Source organism: Typha angustifolia, chromosome 11 (genome assembly GCF_048772165.1).
Source record: "Typha angustifolia cultivar Huaian chromosome 11, ASM4877216v1, whole genome shotgun sequence".
NCBI classification, from domain to species: domain Eukaryota; kingdom Viridiplantae; phylum Streptophyta; class Magnoliopsida; order Poales; family Typhaceae; genus Typha; species Typha angustifolia.
The window spans coordinates 7,199,869-7,220,183 of NC_133249.1; the positions used below are offsets into that span (position 1 = coordinate 7,199,869).

Consider the following 20,315-nt stretch of genomic DNA (forward strand, 5'->3'; position numbering starts at 1 on the left):
TATCCTTGGTTGATAAGGAGTTTTTTCACGTTAAAATTGTTGTGTTTGATTGTGTCTTATGTTCTATATTTTGATTTTCTCTTATCATTCAAAGTGAAATAGATCTTTTAGAGATAACTAAATATTTTCATCTTAATAGGAGATTTCTCTCTCTCTCAAAGCTTCTCTCTCTAAAATGAGTTTGCAAATAAAGCCTTAATTAGGCATGGAGATATTATATCTACTCTTTGAAAAGAAAAGGAAAATTAACTCTATGTTGGGTCTGTGATATCAGACTCTTTGATAAAAATATTATACTCATTTGGCTCAGTCCAATAGCCCTTTGGAGTGAGTTATGTTGGTCCGATTTCACTTGACTCCTGTGATTTGAGTTAACACTGAGGCATCCATTAGAGGCCTTAAATTTATGGTCTAAAGGCTCTGAGCTTAATTAGATAGAGATTAAGACTACAATTATTTGTCATACCCATATGTTATTTAGAAAAAAATATAAAACCTATCTACTTATTTAAATCCCGTTCATCTTGTGGGTCTCTTAAAAATATCTCGAGCTTAAAAGTGAGGGTATTTTTTATCGGCTTAAGATTTTAGAATAATTAGTGGGTTAATAAAACCATACTTTATTATGAACATAACATTGCATCTAACATTATTGTACAAAATTTAAGATTAATGCATTTGTTTTCTTTCAAAGCACATGAGAGTCTAGTATTCTTTCTCATTTGGTAAAAATACACAGCAAGTAGGAGATTAATGATGTTGAATATTCTTTTCTATCACAAAATACTACACCAAGTATAAAAAACTAAAAGTTACCAAGTAGTTAGTGTCAACTCATTCAAAATTAAGCCATAATTAAGTTGTAACTTGAGCTTTGCCAGTTTGTATGAACAGTAAAAAACTTTGTGTAGGATTGCTAATAGGCCAAGGTGGGTCATTTAAAACAATTCGCATAGATGTTGGGTTTAATAAATCACTATTAAAACCAAATTAACTTAGATTTTAGAGGACCATTTTACCTTTACTATATTACTTAAAATGGCTCAAAAGCTAGCTAATGAATGATATTACCCAATTAATATATATCACAGACAAGAAGATAAGATATCTTTTTTATTATGTAAGGCAAAAAAATATTTATGAATCTTTTAACACTCTAAACTATAAAAAAGAAGATATTTTATTCATTTATATGTATTTGTCAACTCTAATAACAATCTATAAATTAATTATAATGATAATTTTGAAAGAGTCAACAGATTTTAGCGGCAATTATAACATATTTCAAAGAATGTAGTGGCAATTATATTTAAAAAAAAAACCTAAATTAAACTGCTCACGCTTGGTTATATATAATTTAGGGATTTTTACGTAATTATCAAAGAAAATTTTCAAAATATCATAATTGCTATTACATTATGTAAAATATTATAATTGCTACTAAAATTTTTCGACTCTTTTAGAATTAGATTAATTTTTAACATAAAATTCCTAACAAATTATTATTTAGGTTAGTAAACACATGCAAATGACTAAATACCCCTTTTTAAATTTAGAATATAAAATATTTATCAATAATTTTTGTCTCATATAAAATAAGATATATTTCGTTGTGTTATAGTATTAGGTATAATATTAGATTTATGCATGACAAAATAGTCTTCTTTGGCTCTAAATTATAATTAAATTTTAACTAACTGAATGACATTTTTAAAAGAGACACAGTGGTAATTATGCAAATATATATCTTATATTTTACCATATCATTAGTGCTGCTGGTACTGCTAACTGCAAGAACTCTTTGATCCCTCTAAATGTTTCCCTATGACATTGGTGAACGAATTTTTGACTGGAAGGTGAATATCTGATGTATAAATCGAGTATTTTTAGAGTGTTTTTAATGACTAAACTAATACGATTTGATCCATATTGGCTCTACACGGGACATTGGGTTCATGGGAATGAGCCTATTTATCTAGTTGAGTAAGTAGAATCAATAAAATCTATTTTTTGCCAAGGTCTGTTCGAACGCCTGCATCATGTTTGCATCGACAAAGAATGGAATTGGCGTGTTCGAACACAATCGGGTGCGTTCGAACGCACTGCGGCGAAAGTATAGGTTAAGTTAGGGATGTTAGGGTTGTTGGGATGTTTTTATGTTACTTATGGAGTTCTTAGGGTAAGTCTTTATATATATGTGGAGGAAACTCTAATTGAGATTATTATCTAGATTGGAATTGGCTTTAACCTCATCTTCTTCTCTCTTGACTCTAGCCATTGGCGCATTCTCCCACCTCCTTCCTTCCACCGCTCAAGTCTTGGTCGGCCTCTAATCTTCCTCTTCCACAATAACTTCTTTTCTTTCACACCAAAAATTAACCCTAGCATCCATCTAGCCATTGAAGGGCTATCAAGCTAGGATCTAAGTTTTGAAACCGTTGCGGATCAGATTAGGCCGGTTCGTAACATAAACCTAAAATGCAGGGCTCAAATGATAAATCATCTATAATAGGGTGCAAACAATAACGAAAGCAAAATGCAAAGTGTTTTTTTTAATCAATTTCTTTATATTTTACTCTTGAACTTTGGATAATTGTTTTATCTACTAAATGAAAAGTTTTTTTAATCAATTTCTCTATATTTTACTCTCGAAAAATTGTTTTATCTACTAAATAAAAATTATTTTACGTTTTGAACTTCTAAATGAACTGTAACTGCAGATGCTATTAGTAGAGATAACAAAATAATTTCAATGACTGATTTTTCTTAAATAAATACAAATTTCATGATAATTAAATCTAACTAATTTTGATAATTATATAGTTCTCTCAATAATTTTACATTAATTCTAATAATTAAATCTAAATAATTATGATTGAAACTAAATGTGGATTTAGAAATACTATTTTACCTAGCATTGTTACGATCGGACTGCGTTAGTTAAGTCACTCAAATTGAGTTAGTTAGTTAATTTATCTTATTACTTTAAATATTAAATAAAATATATTATTCGTATGTGGATTTAATTCGCTAAGGCTTTAACTCATAAGTGAACATTTGTTAATTATCATCCTGAAATTGATCATTTTATTATCTCATTTTTATCTTTTATTATAACCGTTAAATTATCTTTATCTTCGTAGAAGTAGGCAGAATACCTTCCTTCACTCTTTTATTTTTAAATTTTTACCCTGAGATTCATATGAAACCAAAACTATTGAAACCCTAACTCACGAGTATACCACCCATAAATATATTATAATTTTCTTTCGTCCAAATTAATCTGATTCTTAACATTCATAAATTATTTAAAATAATTTTAAAAGCTATAATTTTTTTAGAAGATAAAAAAAGCTATCCAATATTTATTGTGATGTCATAGTACAATGGGAATATCTCTTTTGTATTATGACTATAATAGACTTAGTAATGTTAGAGTTATTTTGTAGTAAAAGTATTTGGATTCAAAATGTTTATCAATAATGCTATTTGTGATGGTATTTATGTATTGTGTGAATTACGGTACGGTGAATTAAGTCAAATTAAATTTTAACCCCGAATTAAAAAATTTAATCATGAGAAGATAATATAACAATTATAAAATGAAATAATATTTAAATTTAAATTTAAATTTAAATTTATTTTCCATTTTTTTCTCCATAAAAAAAACCCCCCCAAATCCCTGGGGGAAATAATTGGACTCGACACGCTGTCAAAAGGCTCAAATCACATACACCGTTGACATCCACTCCACTTCTCTGTCTTCAACCCCTCCTCTCATGCGGAGTTCTCTCACCGGTTGCAGCCCTAGCCGCAACTGAGCACCAAACCCCAGACCCTACATCCCCTCCTCCCGATCCGGCCATGGCCTCCCGCCGGGTCCTCTCCTCCCTCCTCCGCTCCGCCTCCCGCCGTCGCTCCCCCGCCGGCGCCTTCTCCGGCCACCGGACCCCCTCCCCTTCCCCGCTCTCCCGCCCCTCCCCCACCGGATTCCTCCTCTCCCGCGCCCTCGAGTACGCCACCTCCGCCGCAGCGGCCGCCGCCCCGTCCCCGCCGTCGAAATCCACCGCCGCGGGTGGGCCGAGCGGAAAGATCACCGATGAATTCACCGGCGCCGGCGCGATCGGGCAGGTGTGCCAGGTTATCGGGGCCGTCGTAGATGTGCGGTTCGACGAGGGGCTGCCGCCGATCTTGACGGCCTTGGAGGTGCTCGACAACTCGATCCGGTTGGTGTTGGAGGTAGCGCAGCATCTTGGTGAGAACATGGTGAGGACCATCGCCATGGATGGGACGGAGGGGCTCGTCCGCGGGCAGAGGGTTCTGAACACGGGGTCTCCCATCACTGTACGGATGCTTACCTCTCTCGTTTTCGTTTAGATTTTAGTTTTTCTTTTATCTATCTGCGTCTTTGAATGTAGTATGTGTGCAGTTGATGATGCATTTAGATCTTAGTATTGATAAACTTATTTGAAGATGAGTGGTTTTCATGTTAAAGGCTAGATCTTTTTGGTTGGAGGCAGCTGTGTATCTCCTATTCCGATCTCCCTCATCACCTTATGTAGATATATGTGCTTTCTTGTAGTGGGTTTCTAGAATATCTGATTTTTTTGACCTATTCTGAAATTGTATTATAGGCCTCTTATGTTCTTCTGTATGTACGGTGCCGCCAACATGATAAATGCTAGAAATGTATGGGATTTTTTGTCCTCCTGTGGTAATTTGTTAGGATATATTGGCACTCCTCTGTTATATGTTAGGATTTTGAGATGTACGCTCATAATTTATGTTGTTTACCTGCATTGTTTGCTAGGTTCCTGTTGGTAGGGCAACCCTTGGACGCATTATGAATGTTATTGGTGAGCCAATCGATGAGAAGGGTGACATAAGTAAGTTTGCTTGATCAGATTCAGATTTACGTCAGTCAATTAAAAGCAGTATTTTGATCTAGTCATCATATTTTATTGTTAAGTTCTATTTTGATGTTTGTGGTCCTTCACATTGTTAGAGACGAGTCACTTCCTTCCCATCCATCGTGAAGCTCCTGCTTTTGTTGAGCAAGCAACGGAACAACAAATTCTTGTTACTGGAATCAAGGTAACCTCATTTCCATTCTCTTGAACTTGTTCTGGTATACTTGATATTCCTTGTGGTTTGTCGTCAGATGAGACGGTTGTGGATTTTAGTTTGTAATGAGTTTTACTACTTCCAACAGGTTGTGGATCTTCTTGCGCCTTATCAAAGGGGTGGAAAGATTGGGCTTTTCGGTGGTGCTGGTGTAGGGAAAACTGTCCTTATCATGGAGTTGATCAACAATGTCGCTAAAGCTCATGGTTAGTCTTATTGAGACCTGATCCATAGTTCCATGATTTATTTTTCTGTCATTGATTTAATTTCTCATCTCAGGTGGTTTCTCTGTCTTTGCTGGTGTTGGAGAAAGAACTCGTGAGGGCAACGATTTGTACAGGGAAATGATTGAAAGTGGTGTTATTAAGCTTGGAGACAAGCAGGTAGATGATAGTGTTCTGTTCATTGTGCTTATTTTCACAGGTTGAATTGGTTTTCCATTGGTAGCTTCTTTTTCTCACTTGATGAATTTATTGGGCAGAGTGAGAGCAAGTGTGCCCTTGTGTACGGGCAGATGAATGAGCCTCCTGGTGCTCGTGCACGTGTCGGGTTGACTGGCCTGACAGTTGCTGAGCACTTCCGTGATGCTGAAGGCCAAGATGTGCTCCTCTTTATTGACAATATCTTCAGGTTTACACAGGTCAGGGTTTCAATATTTTTTCACTGAAGGTTTATGGTTGCTATTGAAAGGTTGTTCTTTAGTTTTGTTCAAATTTCTATGGATTACAGGCAAATTCTGAAGTGTCTGCCTTGCTTGGACGTATCCCATCTGCTGTGGGTTACCAACCAACCCTTGCTACTGATCTTGGAGGACTGCAAGAGCGTATCACCACAACAAAGAAGGGCTCTATTACATCTGTCCAAGCTATTTATGTGCCTGCTGATGACTTGACAGATCCAGCACCTGCTACTACATTTGCCCATCTTGACGCTACGACTGTGTTGTCAAGACAGGTTTGTTTACCTAGATATATTTGAAAATACTATTGAAAATTGTAAATTCTGATGGCTTCTTTGTAGATCTCTGAGCTCGGTATCTATCCTGCTGTCGATCCCCTCGACTCTACATCTAGAATGCTTTCCCCCCATGTACTTGGGGAAGAACATTATAACACTGCTCGTGGTGTTCAGAAAGTTCTTCAGAACTACAAGAATCTCCAGGATATTATTGCCATTTTGGGAATGGATGAGCTCAGTGAAGATGATAAATTGACTGTTGCTCGTGCTAGAAAGATCCAGCGGTTCCTTAGCCAGCCATTCCATGTTGCGGAAGTTTTCACGGGTGCACCAGGAAAGTATGTTGAATTGAAAGAGAGTGTGAACAGCTTCCAGGTTAGTATAGTCACTTCTATGAAACTCTAATCTGTAGTTTTTGTTCTTAAATTGTAAGTTTGCATCTGTTATTAATGGCTATTAGTATATTATAGTTTAGTGATGACTACACTAGTTATTCTATCTTTTGGCTTTTTTTCTCTGAAATGAATCTATGAGCTGTTTGAGTTCACTTGATTTGACTTGTTTCGCAAAATAGAGGTTCGCAGTAAGTTAATTATAAGAATGTGGGGAACCTTGCCACAGGACTCTTGCACTATTGTTGTAACCAAGCATAACCAAGCACATTCTAAAAGACAGGACGATGAAGCTTGATGAGGAGATAGAGTTACTTTATTTTTAGAACTTATTTCAGTTTGAGGGTTTAACTAGTTTGGTTGCTCATATTATATTTATTTGCCGATCGTCCGAAAATTGAACATCAGCCAAAGCCATGTTCAATCTTATACTCGTGCTACTTCAGTGAGGTTCATTATATTGTTAAACAATATTCATGGGAGTATGTTCTTCCGTATTTAAACTCTACGACTGAAGCAATCTAATGTGTTACTAGATGGAGAATAGTTCTGTTCGAGCATAGAGAAGTCAGTTGCTGTATTTAGTTTGCTCAGAGTTCTATTCTTTCAATTCTTTTCTGTGCTTTATAGGGTATGTGCTGCTTCACTTAGGATAGCGCACCATCTTGTATCACTTGCTTTACCTTTTTGACCAGAATGATAACATATTGGGAGAACAATTTTTGGTTCCGATATCCCTTTTTTGTTGTTAAATGAAAGAACATTCTAGTATTCTACACATAATCACCACCCTTTTTTTGATGAAGCTTGTGAAACTGAAGGCACAATTGCTGACTGTAACATGAGAGGTATATATTGCCTACCATTTCTTCCATTTCAGTTCGTTAGTACTTTCACCCACTCCAGATCTTCTGTTCATAGTTCAAACCTTTTTGCTGTCTGACCATGTATACTATGCTCTTATTATTGTCCCACCATAAATTATGCTCTTATTATTCTTTTCTTCCTCTACTTCATTGCTGCTAGTAAACTGTAATTGACGAAATGATAGAATTTTAAGGCTCTATCTATTGTAGAAAGCCCAAGATATCTATTTTAAACTCAAGTTTCGTAGTCGTGAAGTCGCACATGATAGTTATACGATAGGTGGCTAGTTTATCCTCTTCTTATCATTTTTTTTTTTTTTTGCAGAAAGCCATTTTCATTGGAAATATTAGCCTTGGAAAATTCATGTATTATTAGTCTTTGGGAGTATAATGAATTTCCATACTTGACCCTTTAGAACATTAGACTTCTACCCTACATACTCCATATTAAATTTTGGAGACATATAATAGCAAGAAAATTTTCTGTTCTCAAATCCTGGTTCCAGCAAAATGTGTTATGTGCATCACTTTTGCAATGCTATTGCACATGGAAGGCTGATATCCCCTAGTCCCTCATCTTATTTTGTGTTCCCCTTGAATGATGCAACCAGACGCTAAATTTAGATTTATCTTCTTTTAGGGATTTGTTTAGGGCTGTTAGATCATTAAATTTCACTACAATTTCTCAAACTTTATGTAACACAAAATATAGTTTTCAGAAATGAAATCAAGTCTTCACTCAGTAAGGTTTTGATTTCATTTATTTTAGGAATGGAAGGATCAATCTTTTTCACTTTTTAGATCAAATCAAGATTGATTTATTTAAATGGCAATTCTAAATTATAACATTAGAACTACTTGCAAATTATGAGAAACAAAGTAGAAGGGAAAAAATTTGATATGCAGAGGAATAAGTAGCTAACTAACCAATTAACATACTATCTGTAGCTAACTAACCAATCAATATACTATCTTTCGACAAATGGAACCTCTGGATTACCTGGTGGATAGTGATGATTTTTATGGGTAAACCTCCATAGTCATATATGCCTGCTTGGTGTTAATAGGCAGTTCAACTTCTTATCTTAGTTTTACAGGCCAATATAATAGTGGAGAACTTTAATCCCTCCCTTGCCTTCTGTATGATATATAGTTACGACTAGAAACTTATGAAGAGGTTTAGCAGTCTTCTTTCATTGTTATTGTTATCACTATCATCACCATCATCATCGTGTTCCCTTGAGGAACTTGGAGTTTCTTCCCTTTACCCTGAAATTTGGTTTTTTTAGAGGCTGCGATGAGAATGATGTTAGTCATTCACTACTCTGATGTTCTGTGCTGATAATAAGGCTTCCTATAGTCATCTGACTGCTGCTTCTTTCCTTTTGTTCTCCTTGGACTGTAGCTATTTTTTTTCCTGTTTGGAATCAATCTGATGATTGGTTTAACTACTATTAAATATTTTATACATGTTATATCTGTAATTGGCCTTTTATTTGATTAATTGTTGTAATTTCAGGTTCTGAATTTTCTCATATCTATAGTGTATTTCAGCAATAAAAGAAGTTTTTATCTTAATATACTGCAAATTGTAATTCCTTATAAAAGTTTTTTTTTTCTTTTGCTTCTTCCTCAGATCTTTCAGAGTTTTAGTTTTCTTACTTCTTAAGTCTGCTTTTGTTTTACTGGAATTCATAGGCACTTTGGGAAACGGCCCATATTAAGTGGGCCATTAGATGACCCAACCATTTGACAGGCGTTCAATTTGGCGGAGTTCTTGTTATATTAAGTTTCTTGTATTTCTGAAGCCTATATAATGTTTTTGTAGCAATCATCTAAATTTTTATTATAATGTGCTTGGTTTTTGTAGCTCATTGAAAAGGCTTTCTTTCTGTATGCCTTACCAACAATCTACTCTCATAGGCTCGTCCTTTTTGTTTCTACTGATTCTTATGGAATCATGGTAAAATTGACTGTATCTCTGGACCAGTAGGTGCCCCAACCATAATGCTGCCCAAATTGCACTCCATAAATAGTATTATGGGATTATACTAATCAAATTTCTTATAAATGATAAGGCGATTTTATTATCAGAGAGCAATCGATAGTTGTTTAGTCAAACAACTAGAATTGCGAGAATAAATAGTTGATATTTACATTACTAGCTAAAAAGTCTAATTCAGGACAAGCATCTTGTAGTTTAGTTAAAACAGTTCTCTTATCTGCTCTCTTTGCTTACACAACAGGCTTAGTGATGATCAGAAGCCTGTAACGTTATAACATTATGTGCTTATATCAACAGATCGGATTTTGTTATTCTTTTTGTAATATATTTTTTTCCCCGTGTTATTGCAACTTGTTGTGGTTGCTGTCAGAGTTTCCTTGGTTATTGTTCTTAAACATTTCTCTCTGATAATGCCAGGGCGTTTTGGATGGGAAGTATGATGACCTCTCGGAGCAGTCATTTTACATGGTCGGAGGAATAGAGGAAGTCATTGCCAAGGCCGAGAAGATTGCAAAGGAATCTGCAACGTGATAAAGATCTTTTTCTTTAAACAATAATTTATATCACGCAGGTGATGATACCTGTATCCTGCTAGTTCCATTTTCACGCCGGCTTTTCTTTCTATAATGATTTTCACTTTCCTCCATCAGTTGTCTCCGAACTTTTTTGCTTTTAGCATAAGAGCAAGTGCTTGCTCTGAGGAGTTCCTGTTACCCAATAAATAATTTGGGATTTGTTTAACTTGTTGCATCAAGATGACAAGCACTTCAAAACTACATATTCCGTGTTTTATGTTTGGAGTATTTCTGTAGTCTGATCCATTGTAGAGTTGGAAATTGTTTACTTCCTTAATTCTGCATTGGAAATTTGGAAACTAAATGATGTGGTTGAAACTTAACCCTGGATTCTTAGCATGATCTTGCAACTAATAGTTCGTTGCAAGGTTTTAAATGGTGGGTGGACAATCTTTAGTCAAAATGAGATGCCCGATGTCAGTGTTACGCGTCCTAGGTTGGCCATCGTGTCCGGTTTCTTACAAGTGAACTTAATTCTTTCGAGATGTAACGAGCCTAAACACAGCCTCAATATGAAGCCTGAGTTCTAAAATTAGAATTGCCTATGTCATGTATTCCCTGAACCCTCGTCTAGTGGTCTGAGTTTGCATATGATAAAATTATAATTGCCCAGCAAAACCCTTGGTACAAATGATAGAAGACTAACCAGGAGTTCATATAATATAATGAGGATGAGACTGCCTACAGGCTACAGGTAATCCTCCCAGATCCTGTACTAGTAAAAGTCCTTCCCACTACTGCCTAATGCTTATTTCATCCGCAGGGAAGAATTTGCAGGTATCTTGTAACAAATAACTTACCAAAGATATTACACTTACATCTGCAATTTTACAACAGAAGTCTTACATTTCATGTAAATTATGTAATCTTGAAGGCTGCGGCTTCTGCCATTCGAGCCACACAAAATTCGTCTCTGCATAAAATTGCCAACAGTATTAGCAATAGCAGTAATCGGATGAACAGCATAATACTGGAATATTTCAACTAATATGCAAATATTTATTTAAAGTGTTCAGTATTTCGAGTTCATTCAACAACAGAAGACACATGCCAAGTCGAAAGGATAAACTCACTTAGCGCTTACTACCCACAACCTTAAAATGTAGAACCGACGATAACAAGAACACTCCCAACTAAATAAAACTCACACATACTACTTACTAAAAGCATGCAGACCAGTACAGATATATATCCACTAATGTCGTAGAAACACAGTAATAATCTGACAGTCCAGGACGACGGCAGATACTTCACTCTTCCTCTGACTCAGACTCAGCGCTCTGCAGCCATTCGACAAAAGGTTTTGCATTCTTCAAGACCTGAGTGCTTTTGCCATTTTTGCCACTTGCTGCACCTTCATTGTACCACTGAACTATGTTTTCTTCCTCAAGCACATCTCCATCGTAAAGGGCCTTGAGAACAAGTGCCACCTCCTTCATAGCATCTGCACTGCATTTGCTACAGAAAGATTCAATAGCTTGGAGCAGGAGCTTCTGAGATCCTTCATCTTGCACGGCAGCAGCAAGATAGTTCTTTTTCTTGCCCACCTCCTTTGCGAATCCTTTGCCAGCACCACCAAAGAGTGCCTCAAACAGGGCATTCATCACTTCCTGAGGAGGTTGAGCTACAGAATTCAGAACACTCTGGACTTCACTCGGCTTGCAACCCTTTTTCAAATTAGCCTTAATCTCCTCAACCAGTTTAACAAAAGTATTAGCTTTAACACCATTTTGTCCAGCACCAGATTTTTCTTGGGACTTTGTGGTCCCATTAGTAGGTACCTCTTTCTTTGCCGCCTCCTTTTTCTTTTCCTGTTCATGCTCACTAGTTGAGAGCATTACCATCTCTGCAGTTACAGCACTCAGTTGTTCTTGAATTCGCTGTTTTGCAGCCTCCAATGATGTATCTGTCTGCCACTGGATGTCATCATCATCGTCATTATCTGCAACACCATTATCGCCATTCTGACTCCCACCAGGTGAAGTTGAACGATCTTCATCAGAGCCACCACTAGCTTTCTTCTTCACAGCTGCAGCCTTTGCAGAAGTGCCATCCTTTGTAGTGACACCTTTCTTCTTTGCTTCCTTCTTCAACTTCTTCTGCTCCTCATCAGCAGCATCTCCTTCCTTTAATCGCTCCTTCTCTGCCCTTCTTAATGCCTTCTTCTCTTTTCCTCCTTTCTTCTGTTCAGGTGGGTTCTTCAGGATGAATGTTGTCAGCTTGTCCCTCATATCAACGTCAGATAAAAAGCCACAGGCAGCACATTTCAGTGTGATCATTTGTGTCTTGGTGATGATAATCTCGGTCTCAGGGTTTCCACATCCATAACACTGCACATACTTCTTGATGAAATTTTCAAGAAGACCAGCCAGCTTAGCAGTATCATGGGCCCCATTTACCAAGGAAATCCCAGTCTTTTCATCAAATTTGGACTGTGCCCCAAGCTCGCAACCAAAATACTTTGTGGTGTAGGAAGCAGGCCTGGCAAGTGCCTTTGCTATATCCACCATGTTCACAACGTTAGTCTTGATGCCATTCCCCCGTCCTTCTATTTTAGTTATCATCTTGGGCATCTTGTACCTATAGAAGGCATCATCGCTGTTTGAAGCACCAATATTTTGCAGCGCCATGAGGTCAAAGTTTTCTTTTTTTTTTCAATCAAGAGATGCTAAGGATATAAGCGCTAGCAATAACCAGAAGCAAAAGTATTGTCGTTTTCAAGAACACCAGTCTGATATTCTGCGAAGACAAGAGGTCGGTTACAGCAGCAACCAACCCTTTCTCTAAAATGCCAAAGAGGCTTGTGATGCATGCAGCCAAAACTCTCGAATGAGAGCCCGTGCCTTTTTGTTGATAAAGGAGAGTATTCTCCAAGCAATCCAACTGATCCCAAATAGACAGAGACTTGTCCAGACATAAAAGAAACTTCAAGCTTAACGCCCTTCACCTTGGCAAGGTGCAACAAGAAGACTTGAAATGTGAACTTCCTGAATCAGAACACAGGTAATATGTGATTAAAGAGGAGGAAACTACTAAATTATTGGCTATAAGCAGAATAACTGATTTTTCACACAAACTATTATAACAAGTTACATTACTGTAAGAAAAGCATATTGATCATCTTGATGTATCCTGTAAATAAAATAACCTCATGAAGAAGTCATTTCTCACTCTGACAGGGAATATTAATATTAGCTAAAGAAAGCTCCTAGCTCTCTTCATGACTTCATGAAGCAAGGGATGATACATTAGCTAACACCTTGACTGTTTGGTAAACAACATTCACTTTACCAAACACAAGCATTCTTCCTATTAGGTTACTGCTCAGAAGCAACTCACCATGCCACTGACCAGGCGACTGGAGCAGAGCAAGGAAAAAAAGAAGAAAAACGAGATCACAACATATTACCTCTTTATATATATATTAGACTATTAGAGCATCAAACACTAAACCACAAAAATAGTAGATCTAGATGGTGACCACCATTTCAGGAATAACAACGAAGAAGGCAAATGAAATAAAAAAGCAAAATTAAGCTCATGGAAGCAGTACAAAAAAAAATACTGTTATCTTTTTTCACTAATAACTAATTTCTCCTCAGCAAGCAATTCATCAATTGTCACACTAATATTGTTTTACATGAAGACATGTTCCCACTGTATATGAACTTGTGAAATGAGAACTTTTCATATTGGCTAAAGTAAATCACAATACTGAACTCAAATAATATTTTCTAAGTCATTACTTATATCTTCAAAGCATTCTGTGATGCCTTGATTCTGTAATTGTCATTCCAAAAGTTATTAACATTCTAGAATGTCTTGGTCAATCATTCCCTAACCATAGTGAATCAGACTCGACTCTTGAACTCCTCCTTAGGTTATTCCTCCTTTTGTTTAGCAGCATATGAAATATTAACAACAATTTCACTTATTATTCTCAATCCAAGGGCCTATTACATAGTAGCAAGGTTCTTCTTGGGCATTGCTCAATACCTAACCATTTCCAATTGTTGTTTTCATCACAGGAGAAGGGCTCCATCCAGGCATTATCCAGGTTGTACCCAATGTTGAATTTTTAAGTACAAGTTATAATATCTGTAAATAATTATATTCAATCATCATGCCTAAGTGAATTGCCAGCAGAAATAAATGCCAGATAAAGTTGATCTTTCACACCAAATCTAACAATGGCTAAACCTCTAAAAAGTATATGGTACATAGAATATAAAGAAGTAGCAATAGACCAACACTTCATATTAACTGTCATCAGCTTCCTCAGAGACCTACCTGAATGGAGAATAATACGCAGATAGAACTAATTCATGCTCATGTTTATATCGAATTACAAAATAACTTTGGAACACAAACAGTGACAAGAAAAATCTATCGTAAAACAAGAATAGAACTCGAACAAATGATAGCAGATTCCAGCATGTATTCTCATCATTGAAATCCAACAAAATCGACGAGTAGTTAAATTTATCAATGCCTTTAAACTCTAATGACTAGGAAAGTTAAGCCCTCATGTTCATGCAAAGCCAAACTCCACTTCAAACTTCAATTACACAGAAGAAATAATAAACAAAGAATCATCGACCTCCGATCTAACCACCAGAAAAAAAAATTGTACAAAGATCAACCCTGACGACACCGTATCAAACAAAATTAAAAAAAAAGGAAATAAAAAAGAAAACGAATCATCACAGATCCGATCCGATGATACCCAAATAAAAACTCCATGCAACAATACCAACATTTATGGGATAACCGATTAAAAGAACTCCAAACCGATTAGGGAGAGAGACGGAGATGAGAAATTTCACCTTTGATGAGATCGCGGAGGAGAACTTCTAAGCCGCAAACTGCAAAACGCTCTTCCGTTCTCTGGAAATTTGTGGGGAATTGCTAGCGAGATCGGGGTATTTATACGAGAGGAAAAAGAGAAAGGGGGTAGGAAGCCCTTCCTTCGTTTCAAGGATTACGATTTAGGGCACCAACGGTTGACGCATTTACCCTTCTTTTTCCAGGGAAATTACATCTTTGCCCTCCCTGTAGGTTTCCAAGGCGGTGCTGGTGGATTGGCATCCGCCCATAGACACCACCACTTCCCAATGTAGTCGTCGGATTGGTGGTTGGGTTGGGCCCCACTTTGTTTACGCTTACGTGGGCCCAACGATGTTTGTTGGGCTGGACCATCCTTGAAGCCCGCTCGAGTCCGAGCTGGTCATGAGCGACATCTAAGCTTGCCTGGAGCCTGAAGTTATCCTAGCTATAATGTATAAAGATGTTCTTCTATTCAATATTCATAGTGAAGTTTGCATCACAGCTTTTAAGTGTAATAAGAATTGCCTTTCTGGATTGATGTTATGCCAGAGATTACTGGAAGAATCTATTTAATTTCCTCTCTTCAGACTACTAAAATCTACAAGTATTCTTACGAAACCCGAGCACTCCATCCAGATAATAATCCTAAGAATAATTCCTTGAGTGGTCTCTTAATTGATCACCCCAACACTGCATGCTATGTAGATCCCAGGTTCGTACGTCAATAATATAATGTTCTTTTTCTAGGGAATTTGATCCATTCTGGATCATTATTGTTAAACTACCAACCAAGATGTCAATTTGGCCTATTGGGTTGGTACTAGATCTAAAGTTAGGATCTACAGAAGGTTGGGTGTCTTGAAAGAAACAGTTCATTTTACCTATGTAGGCACTAAGATCTTCTATAATTGTATCAAGGTGGATATCCATGGAGAGACTTGTAAGCCAAATTGTTTGCAAATTGGTGGGTTGGAAACATGGATAACCTATCCATTGCTGGCTGGCTATTTTACCTTTGAACTCCATAAGGACTTACCTTACTTTTCTTTTTCTTTTTCTTTTTCCATCCTTCATTTAATTCCTAATTTCTAGCTGGATTCCTAACTCTGCTTTGGACCAGAAGACTAAGCTGTCAAGGAGTTCTATATCAGAGAATGAGGACCTCTAGAAAGAGGCTTAACCTGTTAATTAGAATATTATTCCTCAATCATTGGTTATGACAGGTAAAGTGGTTTTAAAAGTGCTTATCTCTTTTTAATTAGAATGAGGATTGCTTATGACAGGTAAAGTGATTCTAAAAGTGCTTAACTTCTTTATATATATATATATATATATATATATAAATACTATGGTTTTAATTAAGGGGTATGTGGTACTGTAATACCCACGGCATCAAGATACAGGAGCCGTACCAAAAGTTAGGGATAAGCCCCTTGTCAGATACATCCATAACCTGCATGTCTATCCGTGTTAGCAAGTCAATCTGCTGCTTGATTTGCTTTTTGGTTAGTATGCTCAACACTGTGCATTGGGATATAAGAAAGAAACACTTCGATCAGCGATAAAAGCTTCTAGGAAGCCGGCACTGATCCTTTGAGAATGTTGACGAGGACAAGTGAATCTGTTTCTATGTCTAGATGTGAAAATTTTAAGTTTTGAGTAGCGTGTCAACTTTCTCTAACGACGGTTACTTCCGCAGCAAATAATGATTGGTGGTGACAGAAGTGACTATTGGCCTTCCTCTAAAAGTGCTTAACTTTGATAAAGCTATTTTGATCAAATTTGTTATCGAATAATATAAGAAGTTGGACATGTGGAATAAACCTGTAGTCCAAAGGAGGTCTTGAGCTTGGAAAGCCATCAGTAACTGTTTGCAACCACCAAAGGAGTTAGTCAAAAAATTCATCTGGGAAGGTCCCTTTATTAGCATTTTAGAGGATCCTTAGACCATCTCAATTTTTTTCAGTTGCGCTACTTTGTAGATTATGCTACTTTACATAATTAAGTGAGAGATGGGAGGAGATTAAGATGCATGCTAAGTTTAATGGAGCGATAGCTTTGAACATCTTCCGCTTGAAGATCTATTTGATTGACTTTTTCGAGGAGGCCAATGTAATGGGTCAAGTTGAGCTAAGCCCATTTTATAATTTTCTCAAATGTCAAACCCTTTCAATTTAGCTAGGTCGAACCAAAATCTGGAAGATGCTCACTATTAACATATATGCCAAGTTATATGTATAGAAACTGCTTTGAGATCGATTGCCTACTATAGCTTTTCTATATGGAATTGGACTTAGCCTCAACAATAGCTAGTTAGTTTATGGGCAACATGAAGAAACTGTCTCTCATCTTCTTTATCTATTGTAGGTCTAGAAAGAAGGTTTTGGACTACATTGAAAAATCCTTGAAATGTACATTTAGTTTCTTTGTATTTTATATTGAATTGATTTGGCTAATACTCCCATAGGGAGACCTAATCAAATTCAAGGTTTGTAGTAGCATCCGACTTTTGGTTAATTTGGAAAGCAAGAAATGGCAAGGTTTTCGGAAGGAATTGGATTCTCCAAATGTGACACATGGAAGAAGAGCATGTGAATGACAAATAAATATTTTGATTGAAAATGAGCTGATGGCTGAGACAAGAGAACTAAAATAGTTAAATAAATTATACCTCCACTAGGATGGATCAAACTAAACTCGCATAGGTGTTTTGTGTAACACTCACCCCTTATCCTCACGCATTCCACTACCAATATAGCATGAGTGATGTACATTACAAAATAGACATGCGTCAACACCAAAAAAATAATTATCACTATAAATTCCATTCCCAAGATAACTATGTCACAATCCAAACAAACTTCTTAACACAAGAATCCTATACATATTAAAACAATATTAAACTACAAAATCTAACATGACCTACATAAAATTATAGTTTACAACTTGACACCAATATAATAATAAATAACTAATGTACAATGTCACCTATTGTCACAAATTAGATTTAGACCAATCTACTTGTAAAAAAATTCTATTATTTTTATGGGTGGTAGCCTCATGAGTTATGAATCTTTAGCTCTAGTTTCACGTGATTCTGAGGTTGATGTGAAAATATATAATCGAAATAGTGGAGGAAGGTTAGATTAGGACAAAAATGGGACTATCTGATGTTGGACGACCGTGAGATGATAGAGGTCGGCCGTAAAGTAGGATGGTTCATGGAGAGTAATAATGGCTAGAATTTGGAAGCTTTGAAAGATTCTAGAGTTAAGATATACTTTTAGAAAAGTAAAGATAATTTAACATCTACAATAAAATGATAAATACAAGGTAATAGAATAACTTAACTCAATAATTATTCCACTATGATAATTAATCTATGACTACTCCTATTTATAGGAGTAGAATCTTAGCGAATCGAGTTCATATACAAATTATCTACTTTAATTCAAAATTAAAGATAATAAGTAAATTAGGCTAACTAGACTCAACTCGACCCACATAATCGGATCATAACAATCCACTATGCTTTTGACATCCTTAGAAGTAGGATAAAGAGTTGTGTTGCATTTTTATCAAACTTATACATACACGAATAACTCTTTTTTAATGCATCTATCACTTTCAATGATATCTTGAATAATTAATATAGATTTCATCTTGAACAACTAGATTTAAAATGTAAGCACAACATTTAACATAAAAAGAAACCTTAAAGCACAACTTCCCTCTAACTTAAAAGTTATTCATAATAATCTTAGCAACAACATCATTGGTGGAGTCATTGTCTAAGGTAATAGTTGATACTTTATCCTCTATCTTCCAAGCAATTAAACAATCAATAATAACATCTGAAATAGCAACTCTAATGTAAGGAGGTTCCAATTGATAGAAATTGATAATGTGTTTTTACAAAATCCAATTAGTATCAACAAAGTGAGCAATTAAAGACATATACCTAATATTTTGATTTGAGATCCATAAATCTGAAGTCAAACTAATTCTATTAGTTACTTTCAAAATCAATTTCACTTCTTCTTTCGAATTCATAAACTTTCATTGACATCACTCTTCATTGTATTTCTAGAAATCCGTTCATAACGTGGATTAAGAACCTTCAAAAATATATTGAACCATATATACTTAACCATATTAAAGGATACTCATGTGCTATTATCATTTTTGCCATTATTTCTCACACCATAGTTTGATTGTATTTTGATAAAACTATTTTGAGATAATTTTTTTTTCATAGTTTGGTTGCTTTTTATCCTTTGCTTAACAAAGCAGTGCAAAATTCCACATGTCTTTTTATGTGTGAGGCGATGACTTCCTTAAAAATACTAAATATTGATGAGCAAGTATTACACTAATACTTTTCTACTTATTTTTCATTTTCTTTCACCTTAATTTGTTTGACATACAACCTGAAACACCCACTTCCAAAACTCACGTGTTCTTCACGTGGGTATGTCCACGTGATTCCCACGTGACCGGTCAGTGAAATATTCTCACCAAGTATTTTAAATGAACCAAGCAATACCATAATAAACCAACAAAAGTCCTGAATTAATAATATCACAGGCCTCAACAAGTCTCTAGGGTTACAAGTTCTTCTCTAATTTGCTAGAACATAAATACCCTCGCAGGGGCTAAGCTTAACTAAAATAAATAGAAATAACAAATGCAGGGAAAATAGGGAATTAAATCTTCTACTCCTCGATGTCCGCATCCTCTACAAACATCTCTGAAATAATTCCACAAAAAAAAATGGCGGTGAGCATAGGGCCCAGCAAGTAGAATCTAATAACAATCTAAGAAATATTACATGATAAGTAAAAATGCAGCTCATACATATCAGGGTAAAGTACTTGGTGATTTTATTATAGCTTTCATCATCATAGCTTATCTTTCATAGAAAAATCCACACAGGAGTCGAGTCACAATAACATATCTCACACAGCATCACAAAAATCGAGAAGGACTAGTCAACTAGCGATATTATCGCCCATACATGCTTGGCGACGCTGCATATGACTGGTTGTCTGTGGCCATCAGACTAAGGACCCCAGTCGTAGGCCCATCAATACCGTTCTAGTAATCATTGTACAGAGCGAAACCATCACATACGGCTGAGAAGAGCACACAGCTCAATAGACGCCCTGACCCTACGTCCTCGGGTATCGCTAGAACTACAATCCCAATCTCTCAATCATCTTTTCTAATATCATACTAGTCTAGTCTCCAATTAGGGCAGTGTAATCACCTGAATGCTCCACCTGCTATCGACCTCAGGTGTAGGCCGCTAATATAATACTATATAATATACACTCTACCCCTAACCCCGGGTTGAGTAGGTAAAAGGGCACTGCCTAACTGAGACTTGACTAATAGTGATACGTGCACGTGGTGTCATGACTTCTATTATTTATTTAACATAATCATTACAATAGCAGTTATCATAATCAAACATAGGGTCTATCAATACTTGAGCATTAAGTGATAAATAGTACAAAAAGAACTGACATGTAATTAAATGCAAATATGAGATGTCATATAAAATTCA

At 36.1% G+C, this 20,315-nt stretch overlaps 2 protein-coding genes across 2 annotated transcripts; one reads left to right on the forward strand and one right to left on the reverse strand.

Moving 5' to 3' along the window:
• Window positions 1-3,730: 3,730 nt before the first annotated feature.
• LOC140771162 (ATP synthase subunit beta, mitochondrial-like) lies at window positions 3,731-10,120 on the forward strand. Its single transcript, XM_073112592.1, has 9 exons — window positions 3,731-4,344; window positions 4,811-4,886; window positions 5,006-5,094; window positions 5,213-5,330; window positions 5,404-5,507; window positions 5,606-5,764; window positions 5,854-6,078; window positions 6,145-6,456; window positions 9,762-10,120. The coding sequence occupies exons 1-9, from the start codon at window positions 3,865-3,867 to the stop codon at window positions 9,873-9,875; spliced, it is 1,677 nt and encodes a 558-aa protein (XP_072968693.1). The 5' UTR covers window positions 3,731-3,864; the 3' UTR covers window positions 9,876-10,120.
• Window positions 10,121-10,890: 770 nt separating this feature from the next.
• LOC140771163 (eukaryotic translation initiation factor 5-like) lies at window positions 10,891-14,904 on the reverse strand. The gene is made up of 2 exons (XM_073112593.1): window positions 14,746-14,904; window positions 10,891-12,906 (listed from the first exon to the last, which is right to left on the reverse strand). The coding sequence occupies exon 2, from the start codon at window positions 12,547-12,549 to the stop codon at window positions 11,170-11,172; it is 1,380 nt and encodes a 459-aa protein (XP_072968694.1). The 5' UTR covers window positions 12,550-12,906; window positions 14,746-14,904; the 3' UTR covers window positions 10,891-11,169.
• Window positions 14,905-20,315: the final 5,411 nt, after the last annotated feature.